Source organism: Mytilus edulis, chromosome 9, assembly GCF_963676685.1.
Source record: "Mytilus edulis chromosome 9, xbMytEdul2.2, whole genome shotgun sequence".
NCBI lineage: Eukaryota > Metazoa > Mollusca > Bivalvia > Mytilida > Mytilidae > Mytilus > Mytilus edulis.
Genome location: NC_092352.1, coordinates 51,860,281 through 51,878,657, shown reverse-complemented (window position 1 = coordinate 51,878,657; position 18,377 = coordinate 51,860,281). Strand labels below are relative to the sequence as shown.

Genomic DNA, 18,377 nt, shown 5'->3' with positions numbered 1-18,377 from the left:
GTTCAGTTGATACTGTATTTGTCCAATCACACTGTTTAGATACATTTACCTAAGTAGGCCGGAGACTTTTTTTTGTTGTTGATTGGTTGTATTTCTTATGCATTAAGAGACACACGGAAGGAGGACAACGGAGTTGGCGTACGTGGGTTCGATTCCCACCCTAGGCTTTTTTTCAAAGTACGGCTGGTGCAAAGCGGGCAGATTAGCTTAGTGGCCCCGCGTCGACTCTGTTGCCGGGTACACAAAAGAGCAACCTAAATTCTGGAATGCAAATACTACCGTGCCACCATAAACCTCACAATACATCCTTGTTTTAAAGCTTGACAAGCCTCAATTTTCTTCCTGCGTTTCAAGCTAGGCAATCCTCACTTTTCTTCTTTTTTTGACGCTGGACAAGCCTTACATTTTTCCTGCTTTTAAAGCTCGACAAGCCTCACATTTCTTCCTGCTTTTAAAGCTCGACAAATATCACATTCTCCCATTCTTTGAAAGTTTGTATACATATTTAAGTTTAGCCGATCTTATAGATATGATTATATTTATTACTCTATCATATCGTATTTGATTATTATACCTCATAAAAATGTATCTAAGTGTTATCGACCCATGACTTAACTGATTGTCATGTTTTCATTAGTGTTTTTATAACTTCCTTTTAAAAATATATACATTCTAGTGTAGGACTAAAAGATTCATGTCGAATATGATTACATTTGTAGGTTTATGCATGGTCCTTCTTTGCCTCATTGAAAGTAGAAAGTCTGTAGCACAGGATTTCAGTACGTATATTGTTTGTTTTTTTTGTATTGTATTTGTTTTATATTTTTATTTCAAGTTTTAAACATTATCATAATATTGGATGAGAAGACTTCCATTTGAAAATTCTTGATTGACATATGAGGAAGAACACACATTTTCTCGAGGGATTCAATTCAGTAAGGTCTTGCCTTAAACATAAATGTGACAATTTTGCCCACTATTTGACACACAAACAAGTACAGTAGTACTAACATTTACTAGTGTTATGGAACTATAATATTTGTTTTTATAAGGAGAACATTTAAGTGTGCTACTATGTAATCCATTAAAATATAACTTAATATCGCTTTGTAATACGTTTTTGGGGATTTTCATCCTCGTCACAAATGAGGAGTGTGACAGTACTCCTATATCTTCTCTTAAGCATAATGCATCCTAGTCCGAGATTACTGTCGTCAGAGAAATCTGCGTAATCTCGGACTTGTTATGCCAGACAAGCTGGGGACGACCCCAGCTTGTGACCCCAGCTTGTCTGTCAAAAGAGCCGTTGGACGTCAGAGTAATCTCGGACTAAATGCATCCGAATTCAAATGTTATCCCTAAAGATAGGCTAGAGATGGGTTAGTCGTGTACTATGCGTGGTCAGCTATTTACAGGAAAAACATCAACATTGAAAGTGACATTTGGTAAACTGATTCGATACGCAAAAAAAAAAACCCGGTACGACTAAGGTATAAAAAACGACAATTTACGTTTTATTTATAACTAAAGTGTGAAATCAAACAGACTTAGAAAAATCCAAATTTTTACAGATTGTCAGAAAGTGGTATTTTTATTTTCGAATCAAGATATGTGCTAAAACCTGCAATCTTATTCTGAAAAGACGCCGATAAGTTTTATATTGTAAATAATAATTGAATAATATATTACCATTCATGTTTTATATTTTTTATTCATATACATACTGTTTTAGTTGATTATCGTTTCTCATAAATCTGTAAAGATTGGCTTATGTATACAAAATGTATTTTATAAATCATGTTTTGTGTAATTTTATACATAAGGTGAGACGCAAATAAAATATCGAATTGGATTGAACTAAAATAAGCTAGAAATACTCAAGTCCATGCATTTTTCTTGTTTTTTTTTGGATACTTTTTGTTATTTGGATATACGTTTAAGGTTGTTTTTTAAAAATCAATTATGAAAATTTGAGTCAAATCGGTTAACATGAACTTGCCAAAACTTTCTGACTGGCTTAATTGACAACTGGAAGTGTTTAACGACATTGACTGGCTATACAGCCCTCACACGGTCGGTAGTCTTTATTGATAACAATATATAAACTCTAATATTATTAATTCGTATATTTCAAATAATTTGTTTCGTTCAGGGATAGTCACATGTTAAACTATATTTTCGAAGGTAGATAGAAAACGGCGGATAGCAATTTAAGCATATTGCAGCAAAAAGCATATTGCACACCGGGTTATTTTTAGAATATCTAAAAACCGATATACTTTGTGACGTCATGTAATGAATTTCATGATATTGTTAAAAGTTTTATAAAAGTATCTATGATGGATTATTTGAAGAAAAAAATCTTCACTGAATACATAAGGGGGGGGGGGGGGGGGGGGGGGGGGGGGGGGGGGGTTAAGATGTAAAATAAAATCAAAGAGCTGATAGCTCTGAGGTGGAAGAAGGTGAATAAAAGGTAACTTGAATTACCATAAAAGCAGCCCCACTGACCCAGCCTGCTTTGTTCCATTATCGTTATGACGTATTTTTTTTTCTTCAAACAAGAATGTGTCATAAGTACATGGATTTCCCATCCGTACAATCATTTTCTATGTTCAGTGGACTGTGAAAATTAGGTAAAATCTTTAATTTGGCAGTTAAATTAGAAAGGTCATATCATAAGGAACACATGTGTACTACGTTTCAAGTTGATTGGATTTCAACTTCATCAAAAACTACCTCGACCATAAACTCTAACCTGAAGCAGGACAGACGGACAGACCAGAAAACATAATGCCCATAAATGGGGAATAAAAATAGTAAGACTTATTACATACCCGCCAACTTTTGAAAGTTCCCATGGTTTTTTTTAGTGCGCGACAACAATTTTAAAGGTTACAATTTTTAGCGAAGTATTTTGCACGATCTGGATTGTCTAGAAAAAGTGTCATATTTGTATGATGAACTTAAATGCCTTTTTCTTAAGTCTGTTTGCATGATTCTAGTTATTTTAAAATCAGTAGAAAAGATGAACATGCAGCTATCAGACCAGGGTTTATTTTCTTGTGTAAGAATATTAGACGCTTGTTGAAATTTCCAATTTTGAATTATGCACAACGATGGACCTTTAACAGGTTGGGAACAACACTCTAAATGAGGGGTAACCCTCATTGGAAGTACATTACAACCCACTGTAAAAAATGAGCACCTTTATATTTATATTATTTGATGAAACTTTTCCCCAAGAACTATGCATCTATCAAGTATTAAATGGTCAAAACATGTCAAAAGAGTTTTGTGATGTTTCTAAACTTATATTTCTTTATTAATTTGACCCCTCATTTAGAAAAAATTGTTCCAAATATAATGAATTTTCCCACTTTTGAGTTAAAAATCTTAAAAATGTTCTTTCTTTTTTTTCAACAGTTAAATGACCCCTTGTTTTAGGGACAGTCCCTCATTTAAAGGACACCACTCATAATGGGAAAAGGGAGGGGGGGGGGGGGTCTTTGTGAAAAAAGAATAGTACATTGTCCTTTAAATGATTTAATTGAATACAAAAATAAAATATGTTACAACAAGCAAGGATTTATATAGTCTTGCAAGGTTGTATATTTTGGGGCAAAAGCCCCAAAATGATAAAATAACATATTTTTGAAAAGCAGCGTTCAATGAGGAAGCAAGCTATCTCCATCATTTTCAATTTGGGGCAAAGTCCCCAAAATGAAATTACAACATATAATTGTGTCTGTATTATATGATTATGTTGCTGATTCAAACGAGATATAGATTTGGCAAAAACCCCAAAATGATAAAATAACATATTTTTGAAAAACAGCGTTCAATGAGGAAGCAAGCTATCTCCATCATTTTCAATTTGGGGCAAAGTCCCCAAAATGAAATTACAACATATCGTCTTGTCTGTATTATATGATCGTGTTGCTGATTCAAACGATATATAGTTTTGTAAGCGTATAATGAAGATCTTGTAAAAATACTTTTTTAAAGAAAAGATCAAATTTCGGGTGTGACCCGAGATTTTCACAATTCTGAGGGATCACCCGGTACTCCCGCCGGGTCATTGAAATAACCCGGGAATTACGAAAATGACCCGATTTCACCCGTATTTCTTAGATTGATTTTCGTAAGTAATATTCCTTTGAAATACCGGCAAATTCGTAATTCTTTCATGAACAGGCAGTTCATCTAGCCAGTGGCGGATCCAGAAATTTTCATAAGTGAGGGCCCACTGACTGACCTAAGAGGGGGCCCGCTCCAGTCACGCTTCAGTGATTCCCTATATAAGCAACCAAATTTTTTCTCAAAAAAGGGGGGCCGGCCCTCTGGCCCCCCCCCTAAATCCGCCTCTGCTAGTGACCCATTAAGTGCATGGCTTCACTTGACAGCTTTGGTGTCAAACACACTGTTAATTAACACCAATTACTTTAGCTTTAGGTCGTAAATAAATTGCACTACTATTTGAACTAGAGTTACTTCCCCTTATTTTTCACCATTCACAATTATTCCTTATATTTACGTTTTATGGGTGAAAAAGATTAAATCATAAAAATATAAAATTCAAATACATATTGAAAAATAACTTTTCCTTATTTTTATACCTTTATTTTTTAAAAAAGTTGAAAATTATTTTTTATATTTATACTTCCTTTAACTATATTTTATCATAGTCTAATTTCCTTTTAAATGTAGTACCTTTACATGGTATGTAAAAAGGCTTCATAGCCAGTTGTCTCATTTTAGAATTACTATTGAAAAAATAATTTTAGATGATGACAAAAAGTAAAGAACATAAGACTGTGTTACACAAATTTATAAAAATCTTTAAAAGTGCAATGAAATAATAATAAATAAGATTTAAAATGACTTAACCAAGTGAACATGCATTGATGTTTTGGTATCTTTGATATACATTATAAGAAAATGTATCATAAATACTGAAATTCAGCTCGAAAAAGTTCGTACGCGTTATGACCTGAGATTTGATTCTTCAATGCAGGTCATGACCTGCATTTTCATCGTCACAGGTTGACAGGTATGGGTAACGTTTATTCATACCAAAGACAAAGAATGATTAAAAATGAAATATTGGTATTGTGTTCCTTGAGTTCCTATATTTTACTAGACTAATCAAAGTCTCACGACAACAAGACCGGAAGAAGGAAGTAGAGTTATGTGTTCTGCGCAGATCCGGACAAAAAAAATTGAACGATTTTGAGTTCATTAGTACAATGAAAAATTCGGGAAATTTTCCCGATTTTTTTTTTTTTTTTATTGAATTTTTTACTGTAATAGGGGACTTCGTCCCCATATAAACCGACCTATTGACTGAAAATTTAGAAGTTGTATAGCGAGTCTGTATGAGTTCTATAATTCTGAAAAACAACACAATCTGAAGGCTCTGAATTGCTATTAGTATACAAATCCTTGCAACAAGTATTATGTCAAAAAATTAGTGAAAAAAATACTATTTATTATCTTTATGGTAGTACTGCATTATTGCATTTTATCAATCAGCCATGTTTTTATCCTTAAGATGTGTAAGAACCTGCTTTCAGATGAAAATTCACATGCCATTTTCACGATTTTACAAACTAGAGAAAACAACACAAGTTCAAAATCTAGCATGTTAGAATAATCTTAAGAGAAAACGTTTTTGATTGGCTTATTAATTGATCATGAGAAACACAGAATTTGATTGGCCGAACACGATTGTCTCACAAGGAACAGATGATTTTCACTAAATCGTGTTTTAGAGTTTTTTTAACGATACCCTTAATATTAATATTTTTTAATAAGTGCAAGGACGTATTATAAAACGTCCTTGATAAGAGTAAAGAGAATGAACACAGGGCGACTGAACTATACGGGCGAAAGAACTCAGGACGAATAGACCAAGGGCGAACATGTAAACAGGGCGAGTTGTCCCGATACCAAATTCACGCATGCGTACTTCAAATATCTACAGTAAAAACATCCGGTTACAAGTAAACAAATGACGTTCATGTAGATGAGATGAAATCTTATAATTTACATAAATAAAAGGGTACATATTTACGATAGTGATTGTTTTTCAATCCTAATTTACAAATTAAATGATTCAGATGCTTAATCATGTGTAAAAATCGGTGTCAGGAATCGGAAGTTGTTATGAAATTGTAATACACAGAAACGAATGCGGCATACGAAGGCTCAATGATTTTAAAGTCGGCACCATTGGCCTTCAGAAGACTTGAAGTCTTCTTCCACCAAAAACAACAAAAAAAGTAAATGAAATAACAACTAATATGTTCTTATTGTTTAGGAGACAATATGATATTTATAATTATCGTCTCCTCGTCGTCTCCTCGGAGACAATTTTAGGAATTGAACGATGGACAGTCTGTGCGCTTAATGCTTCTTACTACCTGATTGGAAGATATTACGAGACGTGATTAATTAAAGTTCGTTGATTGGTTAGGACAATCCAAATCTAGTAAATGTCTTTTAATCCCGTAGAGTATCGGATTTGTCCTCTCTTTTTTTAGCAATAAGATTTTGCCTGGTCATTTATCATGCGTATTGGTACACAGGTAACTTTTATCTATAAATAGCCGAATCTCTTGGAGTTTTGTAAACACACACAACGTTAACACGATATACTACTTCATAACGGGTGACTTCACGTGTGTGGTAAAATTTGTTAATTGGTATATATATGCAAGGCTATTCTGAATGATTAAATCAACAAAGCGAGACCACTTTTCATTTTCATCAGCTAAGAGACGACTAGCCTTTTTTGAAGAGCTATTACTTGTAATTCCAACAAAATCAAATGACAATTTTGAGACAAATATGGCCGGAAATTAATAATTGCTTCGCATCACGATGCGGAGCTACAAATGTATTAGTTTCAATCGAAATACACGCCATCTTGAATAAGTTACTTTTCACGTATGGAATTTGATTGGATGCGGCTGAGATACAGCACCAGCTATTGGCTTAAATGAGATAAAGAATTACAGACTTTTCTCGGCTAGGATAAAACATTAAATGCCGGAAAATTGACTATGTGTATTTCAGTTCCGATGAACTGTCATTAATTCATGTTTGTTTTATTATGCACTAGAACACACCCGCGAAATAGCGGGCATATACAGCTTGTAAACTGTTGTAGGATGAATTTTTGTAAAAGATATTATGAATGGAAAATTTCATATAAGGTATCAAAAGCCCTCTCCCTTTTCCAAAGTCTGTTATGTGTTTCCTTTCTGTTAAATTCAATTATTTATCATGTTTCTAGCCTCATACCACAATTATTCTTCCCCTTTGCTACAATGCATTTTTTGGTAAAAGTCAAATTAAATTAAAAATTTGCACCGCTTCAAACATGGAATAAATGAAACTGCTTATAGACCATTATTATTCTAATAAAATATGTTTCTAGGACAATCCATCAGTGCTTTTCCTTTTGAGAGCCATATTATTATGCCAATGGTAGGATTTGAATCTCGTATAAATGACTAACTTAACGGCTCATTTGAGGGGTGCATGGTCTGAGGGGCCCTGATCCCGAAATCCCGAGGTGCGTTTTTTAACGAAATTCATATCCCGACATCCCGAAATTAAAAAATATTCCCGCATCCCGTAAAGATCAATCCCGAAATCCCGAGCTTAAAAACACCCGATCCCCACGTCCCGAATAAGTCCTGCCTCCCTCTAATCTCTACCCTACTTTTATTTTGGCCAAATCACTACTTTCACTATCAACAATAAATTCTAATGCAACAACGTTTTTAACGTTTATTTTGATTGGATAACGTCACTTATTTACATGGCATCAATTGACAATTGATGCTATGGGACGTACGCGCAAGCGCAGACGGCATATGACAGATTTTGAATACATGTTTTAACGTTGTTTTCTGTCAGTTTCATTAGAATGGAGATAACAATATTGTATTTTAAGCTCCGACGGCATCAATTGGGGATTTGATGGTCGCAAATACCCGTTTACTGTCTCCGCTAACGCGTCGCCAGTAAACTTAATTTTCGACAATCAAATCCCCAATTGATGCCGTCGGAGCTTAAAATACAATACAGTTATCTCCTAATTTGTATGCCCCATTTATAGGAATTATGTTTTCTAGTCTGTTCATTCGTTCGTCCGTCCTTCTGTCCGTCTTCAGGTTAAAGTTTTCACTTTCAACTTTAATGTGTTTTGTGTATAAGTATATCCTTCACATAAATTTGTTTGAAAATGAATAATTAAACATATACGGTATTTATTATTCTTTAAAGATGTTTTAATATATAAGACACACATATATATTAATCCTGTTTTAGTCCCACCCAGTGCGTGAACCGGTGACAAAATATTATCGCCCCTAAACAGTGGGCTCTTCTGACTAGAGATAATCGGTAAAGAACAGCGGAAAATGGTGTACATTGTTTACGAGCTTGAAATGAGCTAACACAGACGAACTGAGACGTGTCAACGTAATGTGAATATGATAATGCACCAGGTAAATTATTAATTGTTAAGTTTATCACATCATCGTATCTTCATATGATAGGTAAATAAGTGAATTTTCGATTTTAAGTGTCGTCAGGGTTCAAACCTGGAATCATGCCAACCTTTCATTATTTTTTTTTAATACTAACCTATAGTCGGAACATCTTGATTTTCTCCCAATTTGTAAAGTTAATTATGCTGCTTGACATATATTTTTTTGGGGAAAAAAAATTGATATGCAGTCAAATGTGGCAGTTTTTAATATTTGTTGCTATGTGAAATAAAGGGAAGTAAATTAAAGTAAAAGAAGGCGCGCTTTTTCAAATAGTAAACAATTTAATTCAGATGCATAGTATTTTGTCAAATGATAAAGAATATCGTAGAAACTTGCTAGAAATTCATCTAATTTAAAAGATATACAACATGACATACTAAAATCTGAAAAGGGGTAAAACCACCATACCTTGAACAAATTCAGTTAAAAAAAAGGGGGGGGGGGTGGGGGTGGTAAAATGCTACGAAATTTAGATTTTATTTATTTTTTGTCGACAGCCAAAAGATGATTTGACATGTAACTAACTACTTTTTCAATTTCATTGTAAAGTAAAATTGGCTTTTTTTGGGGTCTCTGTTTATTGTGGTCTGATGTTTTCAGGTTCTCTTTGAATTGCCAAATAATATTATAATCATCTAATTGAATGTTCAAATTATTTTGCAGCGATGGTGTGTATGGAAGGAAGACTGTCATAAAACCCAACAGTTCCGGATGGCCCTTTAAATAATTGCTTAACATCAATAGCGATGTAAGATTCAAGTGTTTGATTTAGCACAAGTTTAGCCAGGTTTTCCTTGTAATTGTGGCAGAAAAACCACTAGACAGTGTCATGCATTGAAAGGATATCAAACGGATATTTTATGGAATGATTCTCGTACATATAAAATCATATGCATAGGAATGTGGAGCTAGTGTCTTTCATGCAGCAATTTTTAATTCCCAATATAAACTCTGAAAAGACAAGAGCATAGAAATGTATACCAATGAGAAACATTCTTTGTGAATAAAATCATTCCAAAACTTAAATGTGTCATTAGTGTTGCATTATTTATCAGTAGAGATAATCAGATTCCAGTAAGATTGTCCAACTGATGGTTTTTGTTTGTAATCGTTTTTGTAAATCTTAGTTGTTTTGACAATCCGGGCTGTGCATGTTGCCCTGCTGGCCCTTTCAGTGTGAGACAATATTTTGTTTATGATAAACAAAATCACTGATTCAAGACTGGAGCGGACCCCTTTTAGGCAGTTAGTGCGAATCCTTTAGGTTTAAACCATTACATGCAATACGGGGGGAGGGGGAAGATTTTTTTTTACCGAGTCAAACATTTTTCCTAATTATAATACATTGAGATTTAATATATACTTTGCTATATGTAGTGTGTATATTAAAGTATTGCCAACAAAATTCATCAAATTTGGGATCATAATATTGTTTAAGAAAAACCCTTACCCCCTGTACATCATAAAAGTTCACAATCTTCTGTAGCACACGTGCATGGTTAATTCGGATCACATATTTTCTATTCCGATGTTATAAGAATTCGAAGGTTCATATCATTTACAATATCATTCAAAAAATTTCTGGGATTTTTTTTTACTATCAACGTTGAACCTCGAGGTTACATTGTAGTAAAAAAAAATCCAATAAAAACGTTGAATGTAAATGATATGCACCTTTAAATCTTATATTGTAGGACTCATGTTGTTCAAACATAATGTGTTGATCAATTATGTTATGATGATTTTGATAAACTTCACATTAGGTAATCTTTCACGTATATTGATTACATTATATCGAGTTGTCCCAACGATATACTTGTCGGTGTGCTCGATCATACGAATTTACCGACATTCATATAGACAAAATGACACAACTTTGAAAAATTCTTGTGACGAAACTACATTTCGGAACACGTTAAAAATTGGATACCCAGAAAGCTACATTATTAAGGTTTGATATATATTTTTTTCAAAAAAAAAAGAAAAATATGCAGTCAAATCTGGCAGTTTTTTACACACCCCTATGCTGAACAATAGGTTGTTCAATTAACAGCATGTTTGACAATTAAAAAATCATATATTAACACATTTAGCTTTAACATATACTTTATTTATAGTGGTTGTATAAAAGTTATATAATGGTTTTGTGTTTTAAGAGATATTCATCCCTATGCATATCGGGTTTTATGCGTAAATTGTCTCTCCTGTTCTTAGACCTTTTCTATCTCTTTCATAAGAAGAGTGACTTTTCTATTGTTCTAGTGTCACTGGAAATCCCACTGCACCCCTATGGAAAAATTCGTGTTTTTACATATAGGGTGGGACTAAAACAGGATTAATATATATATATATAAACCACTTTATATTACTCCTGTTTAGTATGTAAGACACATATATATTAATCCTGTTTTAGTCCCACCCCTATGGAAAAATTAGTGTTTTAACATATAGTGTGGGACTAAAACAGGATTAATATATAACACTTTTTTCTGATAATAATATATATATATATATTTACTTTTTTATCTAATATTTGTGTAAATATACTAATAATTATAATAAATAAAACATTCCGGTCGTCTTCATTTCAATAGTCAAATGATATTATAATTTAATTAAAAACATTAAATCGATTACATTCGAGGCAATTAAAAATGTTCAATCCCACGTGGGACTAAAGTAGGATTATGCCTCAACTTTCACTTTCAACAATCAATTTCTATGTCCCATTTATGGGAATTATCTTTTCTAGTCTGTCCGTCCGTTCGTCCGTCCGTCCGTCTGTCCCGCTTCAGGTTAAAGTTTTTGTCTAGGTAGTTTTTAATGCAGTTGAAGTCCAACAAACTCGAAACTTAGTAAATATGTTCCCTATGATATGATCCTTTTTTTTTTTAATTTTAATGCCAAATTGGAGATTTTATCCCATTTCACGGTCCACTAAACATAGTCAATGATAGCGCCGATGTGGCATCCGTATACTATGGACACATTCTTGTTTCCACATGTTTCCACATGTTTTACTTATTTCAATATATATGCAACTGGTATGACCCCTTAGATAGTAAATATTTCAGAAAAAAAGTAGACAGAATACAGAGTCTCTGTATATAGTTGTGGTTCTTGCGATCTTAAAACCATGATATGGAGAACGCTCTGATTGGCTTATTTATTTTTCATTTTTGTAATCTATCATACGATTGGTTGTTCTTGTGCATGTTTAAAACGCAGATGGCAGTTAAGTCCGCTGCTGTATGCCCTGAGGTAATCGGTGCCCTCAGGTAATCGTGGCAATAGTGCCCATTTGCGTAGTAATAACATGATCTAAAAATAGAATAAACTAAAAATACATCATTGTACTTTCTATTTTGACTGACAGTATATGTGCGAAAAATAGGAGAAAACAGGAACACATACAATTTTTTACAATAAGTTACGACAAATAATTCACGAAAAAAATTCAAATATTTGGTTTATTTGTGATCATTGCAACGTGAACAGATATTTATTTAGTGAAACGTAAATGACTTAAAATAATTAAAAAGAAAACACTTTTTGAATGGCGATTTAAACTTTTATAATAATAGTTGTCAAAAACTGGTTTCATAGAGATTTATGTAAATAAATGTATATACAATTATAGTAACTATTAAAGAATAAAAGTTATCCACACATGCCTAAGGCAGCAAACATTTGATTTTCGGGGGGGGGGGGGGGGGGGAGGTAAGGGGGGGGGGGGCTATGGATTTTTTTCCTTCGGCGAAAGACAATATTTTTTGGAGACAGGTCGAAAACATTTTTTTCTTTCATTTCAATTTTAGCATTACATATAGTGGCAGAACAATTAGAAGCAAACTTTAAAAAAAAAAAACATAGCCCCCCCCCCCTGAAAATGAAATGATTGCTGCCTAAGTTTCGTGAATGTCCTGTTGAAACTTTGACTATCATTGTGTTTGGTAATATATGACACTTACATATGGACAGATTACGCATATATTGATTTTGGTTACTTCTTTTAAAGTAACATAAGTAGAAAATGATAACATTTAATAGATAGGTTATTAAAATCAGTCCATCTTGTTCGACTACATGAGGGGCAGTGGCGGATTCATTCCTTTTTTTTTTAAAAGGGGAGTCCCCAATCCAGGACACCAATCCAGGACACAAGGAGGGGGTTCCAACTATATGTTCCCATTCAAATGCATTGATCTCCAAAAAAAAAAAGGGTTCCTATCCCCAGAACACCCCTGGACCCGCCACTGAGCTGTTACAAAAAATATCGCTATAAACTGTCACGGCATTATTTGAATTTAAGTGTATGCATCTTGCACTGTAAGATTAGCATTAACACTAATGCAAAATTGTTAAATAATTAACACTTTCGTTGGTTTTTTCTTATCTTTGTTTGAAATGTATTTTACTTAAAGCTTCTTTATGTACCATTCTTTGTTTATTCGAAAGGGGTAGTGGATATAAATATATATATATATATACAATTAAAATAGAAGAACCTAGATGACGATATGTATGCGTTCAATAATGATACATATAAAAAAGAAGCTGTGGTATAAATCCCAATGAGACAACTGTCCACAAAAGGACACAGAAATTAACAACTGTAGGTCACCGTACGGCCTTCAACAATGAGCAAAGTCCATATCGCATTGTCATCTATAAAAGGTTCAAAAACAACAATGAAATCCAATTGAAACGAGAAAACTAACGGCCTTAATTATATATATTTCAGAAAAAAAGTAGACAGAATACAGAGTCTCTGTATATAGTTGTGGTTCTTGCGATCTTAAAACCATGATATGGAGAACGCTCTGATTGGCTTATTTATTTTTCATTTTTGTAATCTATCATACGATTGGTTGTTCTTGTGAATGTTTAAAACGCAGATGGCAGTTAAGTCCGCTGCTGTATGCCCTGAGGTAATCGGTGCCCTCAGGTAATCGTGGCAATAGTGCCCATTTGCGTAGTAATAACATGATCTAAAAATAGAATAAACTAAAAATACATCATTGTACTTTCTATTTTGACTGAGAGTATATGTGCGAAAAATAAGAGAAAACAGGAACACATACAATTTTTTACAATAAGTTACGACAAATAATTCACGAAAAAAATTCAAATATTTGGTTTATTTGTGATCATTGCAACGTGAACAGATATTTATTTAGTGAAACGTAAATGACTTAAAATAATTAAAAAGAAAACACTTTTTGAATGGCGATTTAAACTTTTATAATAATAGTTGTCAAAAACTGGTTTCATAGAGATTTATGTAAATAAATGTATATACAATTATTTAAAGTAACTATTAAAGAATAAAAGTTATCCACACATGCCTAAGGCAGCAAACATTTGATTTTCGGGGGGGGGGGGGAGTAAGGGGGGGGGAGTAAGGGGGGGGGGGGCTATGGATTTTTTTCCTTCGGCGAAAGACAATATTTTTTGGAGACAGGTCGAAAACATTTTTTTCTTTCATTTCAATTTTAGCATTACATATAGTGGCAGAACAATTAGAAGCAAACTTTAAAAAAAAACATAGCCCCCCCCCTGAAAATGAAATGATTGCTGCCTAAGTTTCGTGAATGTCCTGTTGAAACTTTGACTATCATTGTGTTTGGTAATATATGACACTTACATATGGACAGATTACGCATATATTGATTTTGGTTACTTCTTTTAAAGTAACATAAGTAGAAAATGATAACATTTAATAGATAGGTTATTAAAATCAGTCCATCTTGTTCGACTACATGAGGGGCAGTGGCGGATTCATTCCTTTTTTTTAAAAGGGGGAGTCCCCAATCCAGGACACAAGGAGGGGGTTCCAACTATATGTTCCCATTCAAATGCATTGATCTCCAACAAAAAAGGGTTCCTATCCCCAGAACACCCCTGGACCCGCCACTGAGCTGTTACAAAAAATATCGCTATAAACTGTCACGGCATTATTTGAATTTAAGTGTATGCATCTTGCACTGTAAGATTAGCATTAACACTAATGCAAAATTGTTAAATAATTAACACTTTCGTTGGTTTTTTCTTATCTTTGTTTGAAATGTATTTTACTTAAAGCTTCTTTATGTACCATTCTTTGTTTATTCGAAAGGGGTAGTAGATATAAATATATATATATATATACAATTAAAATAGAAGAACCTAGATGACGATATGTATGCGTTCAATAATGATACATATAAAAAAGAAGCTGTGGTATAAATCCCAATGAGACAACTGTCCACAAAAGGACACAGAAATTAACAACTGTAGGTCACCGTACGGCCTTCAACAATGAGCAAAGTTCATATCGCATTGTCATCTATAAAAGGTTCAAAAACAACAATGAAATCCAATTGAAACGAGAAAACTAACGGCCTTAATTATATAAAACAAATGAACAAAAACAAATAGTAAAGAAACGACAACCACTGAATTACAGGCTCCTGACTTGGGGCAGGCACATACGGTTTTTTTTCTCATAAAAGTTGTACAAACAATCGATATGTGAAAAGTATTCTATCAATTATATCAAAGTATATTAAGCAAAGCATACATTAATAGATCCGTATTTTTGTCGATTGGCTTTAAAATACTAGTAGTTAATAATATATGACACTAACATATGGACAGATTACGCATATATTGATTTTGGTTACTTCTTTTAAAGTAACATATATAAGTAGAAAATGATAACATTTAATAGATAGGTTATTGAAAATCAGTCCATCTTGTCCGACTGCATGAGGGGCAGTGGCGGATCCATCCATTTAAAAAAGGGGGGGTTCCCAATTCAGGACACAAGGAGGGGGTTCCAACTACATGTTTCCATTCAAATGCATTGATCTAAAAAAAAAAAAAAAGGTGCCTATACTCAGAACACCCCTGGACCCGCCACTGTCCATTGTTCAACTACTAAATTGTCTGTTTTACTTACTAGTACACTTGGTACAATAAAAAAACCTGATAATAAATTGTTCAAATGAGGCCCTTGAAAATAGTGGAATTAATTACTTTTGGAGTGTCAAAAAATTGCATGCATACAATGGTGATTTTAAATCTGTTCAAAGTTTAGATTTTTCTACTCTATATACCACTTTGCCTCATATTCTTATTAAGAAAAAATTCACATACCTAATTAACTGGGCATTTAAAAAGTCGGAATGCGAGTACATATGTTCAAACTCTTTGCGATCATTTTTTAGTAGCAATAAACAAAAGAACTATGTCAATTGGACATGCTTTGATACTATTTATGCGCTTGAATTTTTATTTGATAACATTTTTGTTCGCTTTAGAGATTCCGTATATCGTCAAGTTATTGGAATTCCAATGGGGACTAACTGTGAACCAATTATTGCGGACCTGTTTTTGTATTGTTATGAGTTACAATTTATGACTTAAATTAGCAAAGACCCATCAAAACAATATTTGATACAAAAATTTAACAATACTTTTAGATATTTGGATGATATATTGGCTCTCAATAATAACGACTTCCGTATGTATAATAAAGAAATTTATTCCTATTGTTAATTATTCATTTGAAGATGGTGACGTTCCCTTGTCATCATCTTATGGTGTTTATATATCTCAACTTGTACGATTCGCTCGTGTATGTAACAATGTATTAGATTTTAGCGAGAGAAATTTATGTATTACTGAAAAATAATTACACCAGGGTTTTCGATATCACAAACTGGTCAAAACATTTACTAAATTTTATCACCGGTATAAGGAAATAATTCGTAAATATAACTCAACATGCAGACATCTTATACGTTCAGGTATTTCACATCCAAAATTTTATGGAAATATTCTTTATAAAGCACAAAAATGTCAGTATTCTCCTCAGAAACTAACAAAACCTTTAAATAGACTTATTAAAAAGGGATATAGTTACGATACTGTTGTCAGGTCATTAAAGATTGCATATTTTGGCTTTAATATTGATTCACTGATAGAGTCTTTGAATCGGAACTAAACACATCTATTTCTAAAAAAACAGTTGTTGGCATGACACGGGTTATGTTCTTCTCATATATTTTATGATAGTATGATACTAAACCCCTAACGGGAGGGATTGTGCCTGATATTCATATGATGAACACATAATCTTTCAATCAGTTTAATTGAGGTCTGGAGCTGGCATGTAAGTTAACTGCTAGTAGTCTGTTGTTATTTATGTACTATTGTCATTTCATTTATTTTCTTTTGTTACATCTTTTGACATCAGACTCGGACTTCTCTTGAACTGAATTATAATGTGCGTATTGTTATGCTTTTACTTTTCTACACTGGCTAGATGTATAAGGGGAGGGTTGAGATCTCATAAACATGTTTAACCCCGCCGCAATTTTGCGCATGTCCCAAGTCAGGAGCCTCTGGCCTTTGTTAGGCTTGTATGATTTCAAATTTTAGTTTCTTGTGTATAATTCGGAGTTTAGTATGACGTCCATTATCACTGAACTATTATGCATATTTTTAGGGGCCAGCTGAAGGACACCTACAGCTGCGGGAATTCTCGCTACATTGGAGACCCATTGGTTGCCTTCGACTGTTGTCTGCTCTATGGTCGGGTGGTTGTCGCTTTGACATATTCACAATTTCCTTTCTCTATTTTAATAACTATGTTTCTGATCTAATTTTGTATTCTATAAACGGCATCTATATATTTACACTACAAATCTACAACTCTCAGTCTATGGCTACACGTGCTGATCTTATCTATATTCATGCATAATATTCATTAGCTGTGTATGAGTATCAAAATCGTATCATACGCGATGATGACCAGCCAGTACATACTAAAATGATTTTATTCACCATTATTAAAAAAGAGAAACATTGCAGTACGAACAGTAATCTATTTGTTTTTTCATTTGACATTACTTTGAAAGTAACGTAGTTACAAGCACAGGTTATACAGTATATAACTGCTTTTTTAGAATGTTAATTGTCTTAATCAATCTTATTTGAGAGATGTTGGATATTTTCAAGGAAAAACCTCACATCTCCAGTGGACTTTTGTACATGGTCAGATAACCTTAGGTCATCTCTAAATTACTGTGTATTTCCTGTATCTCAGATCATATCTATGATTGCTCACATGGTGAGGCTACCTCAGGTCACCTCTGTATGATTGAACATTGTGAGGTTACCTAATATTACCTATGTATTGCTATACATGGTGAGGTTACTCTGTATTACTGCACGTACTCGTATTACCGTATAGCGGGTTATTTTCGCGGGTGTAAAATTTCGCGATTTTCATTGAAAAGGGTATACGAAAAATTTTGGCGGTTATTATTTTGGCGGATTCAACATTTTTAGCATTACCTTTGCATGTACATTTTTAAATTGGCGAAAATTTACACCCCGCGAAAATAACCCGCTATACGGTACCACATTTTGTATAAACTTTACAAAACACTATTTTTTTAGTTTTCCTCAGCGCACTTCTGCATTTCTATACATGGTCAAGTGCACATGTTAACTAATGTCATTTCTTAACTACTGTATATAAATATGTAACCTCAGAATACCCCTGTATGTTAAAATATGGTGAGGTTACCTAAGGTCACAACTTCATGGTCATTGTACCAGCTGCATGTTACCACAGATAAACTTTGCAAAACGCTAATTTTCTACAAACCTCAGGTGACCACAATTGAATGTTCATAACTCCCTTCGTCAGCTTAGTCCGTCCAGATAACATCTATGTTCTTTTTTTCACGGACAGGCTACCTCAGGTCATCTGTAAATTAATGTACATGACCAGGTTACCTCAGGTCATCTGTAAAT

General features: G+C 33.5%; 1 protein-coding gene and 1 long non-coding RNA gene across 2 annotated transcripts in view; both read left to right on the top strand.

Moving 5' to 3' along the window:
- Window positions 1-669: 669 nt before the first annotated feature.
- LOC139490038 (uncharacterized) overlaps window positions 670-18,377 on the top strand; it is a 78,118-nt gene continuing 60,410 nt past the window's right edge. The window contains exon 1 of the mRNA XM_071276890.1: window positions 670-779. Coding sequence (XP_071132991.1) covers window positions 695-779 — 85 coding nt within the window. The 5' untranslated portion in view covers window positions 670-694. The remainder of the gene's footprint in view (window positions 780-18,377) is intronic.
- Window positions 8,413-9,593, top strand: LOC139488557 (uncharacterized). Its single transcript, XR_011656029.1, has 2 exons — window positions 8,413-8,522; window positions 9,231-9,593. It is a non-coding gene; the product is annotated as an uncharacterized lncRNA (long non-coding RNA).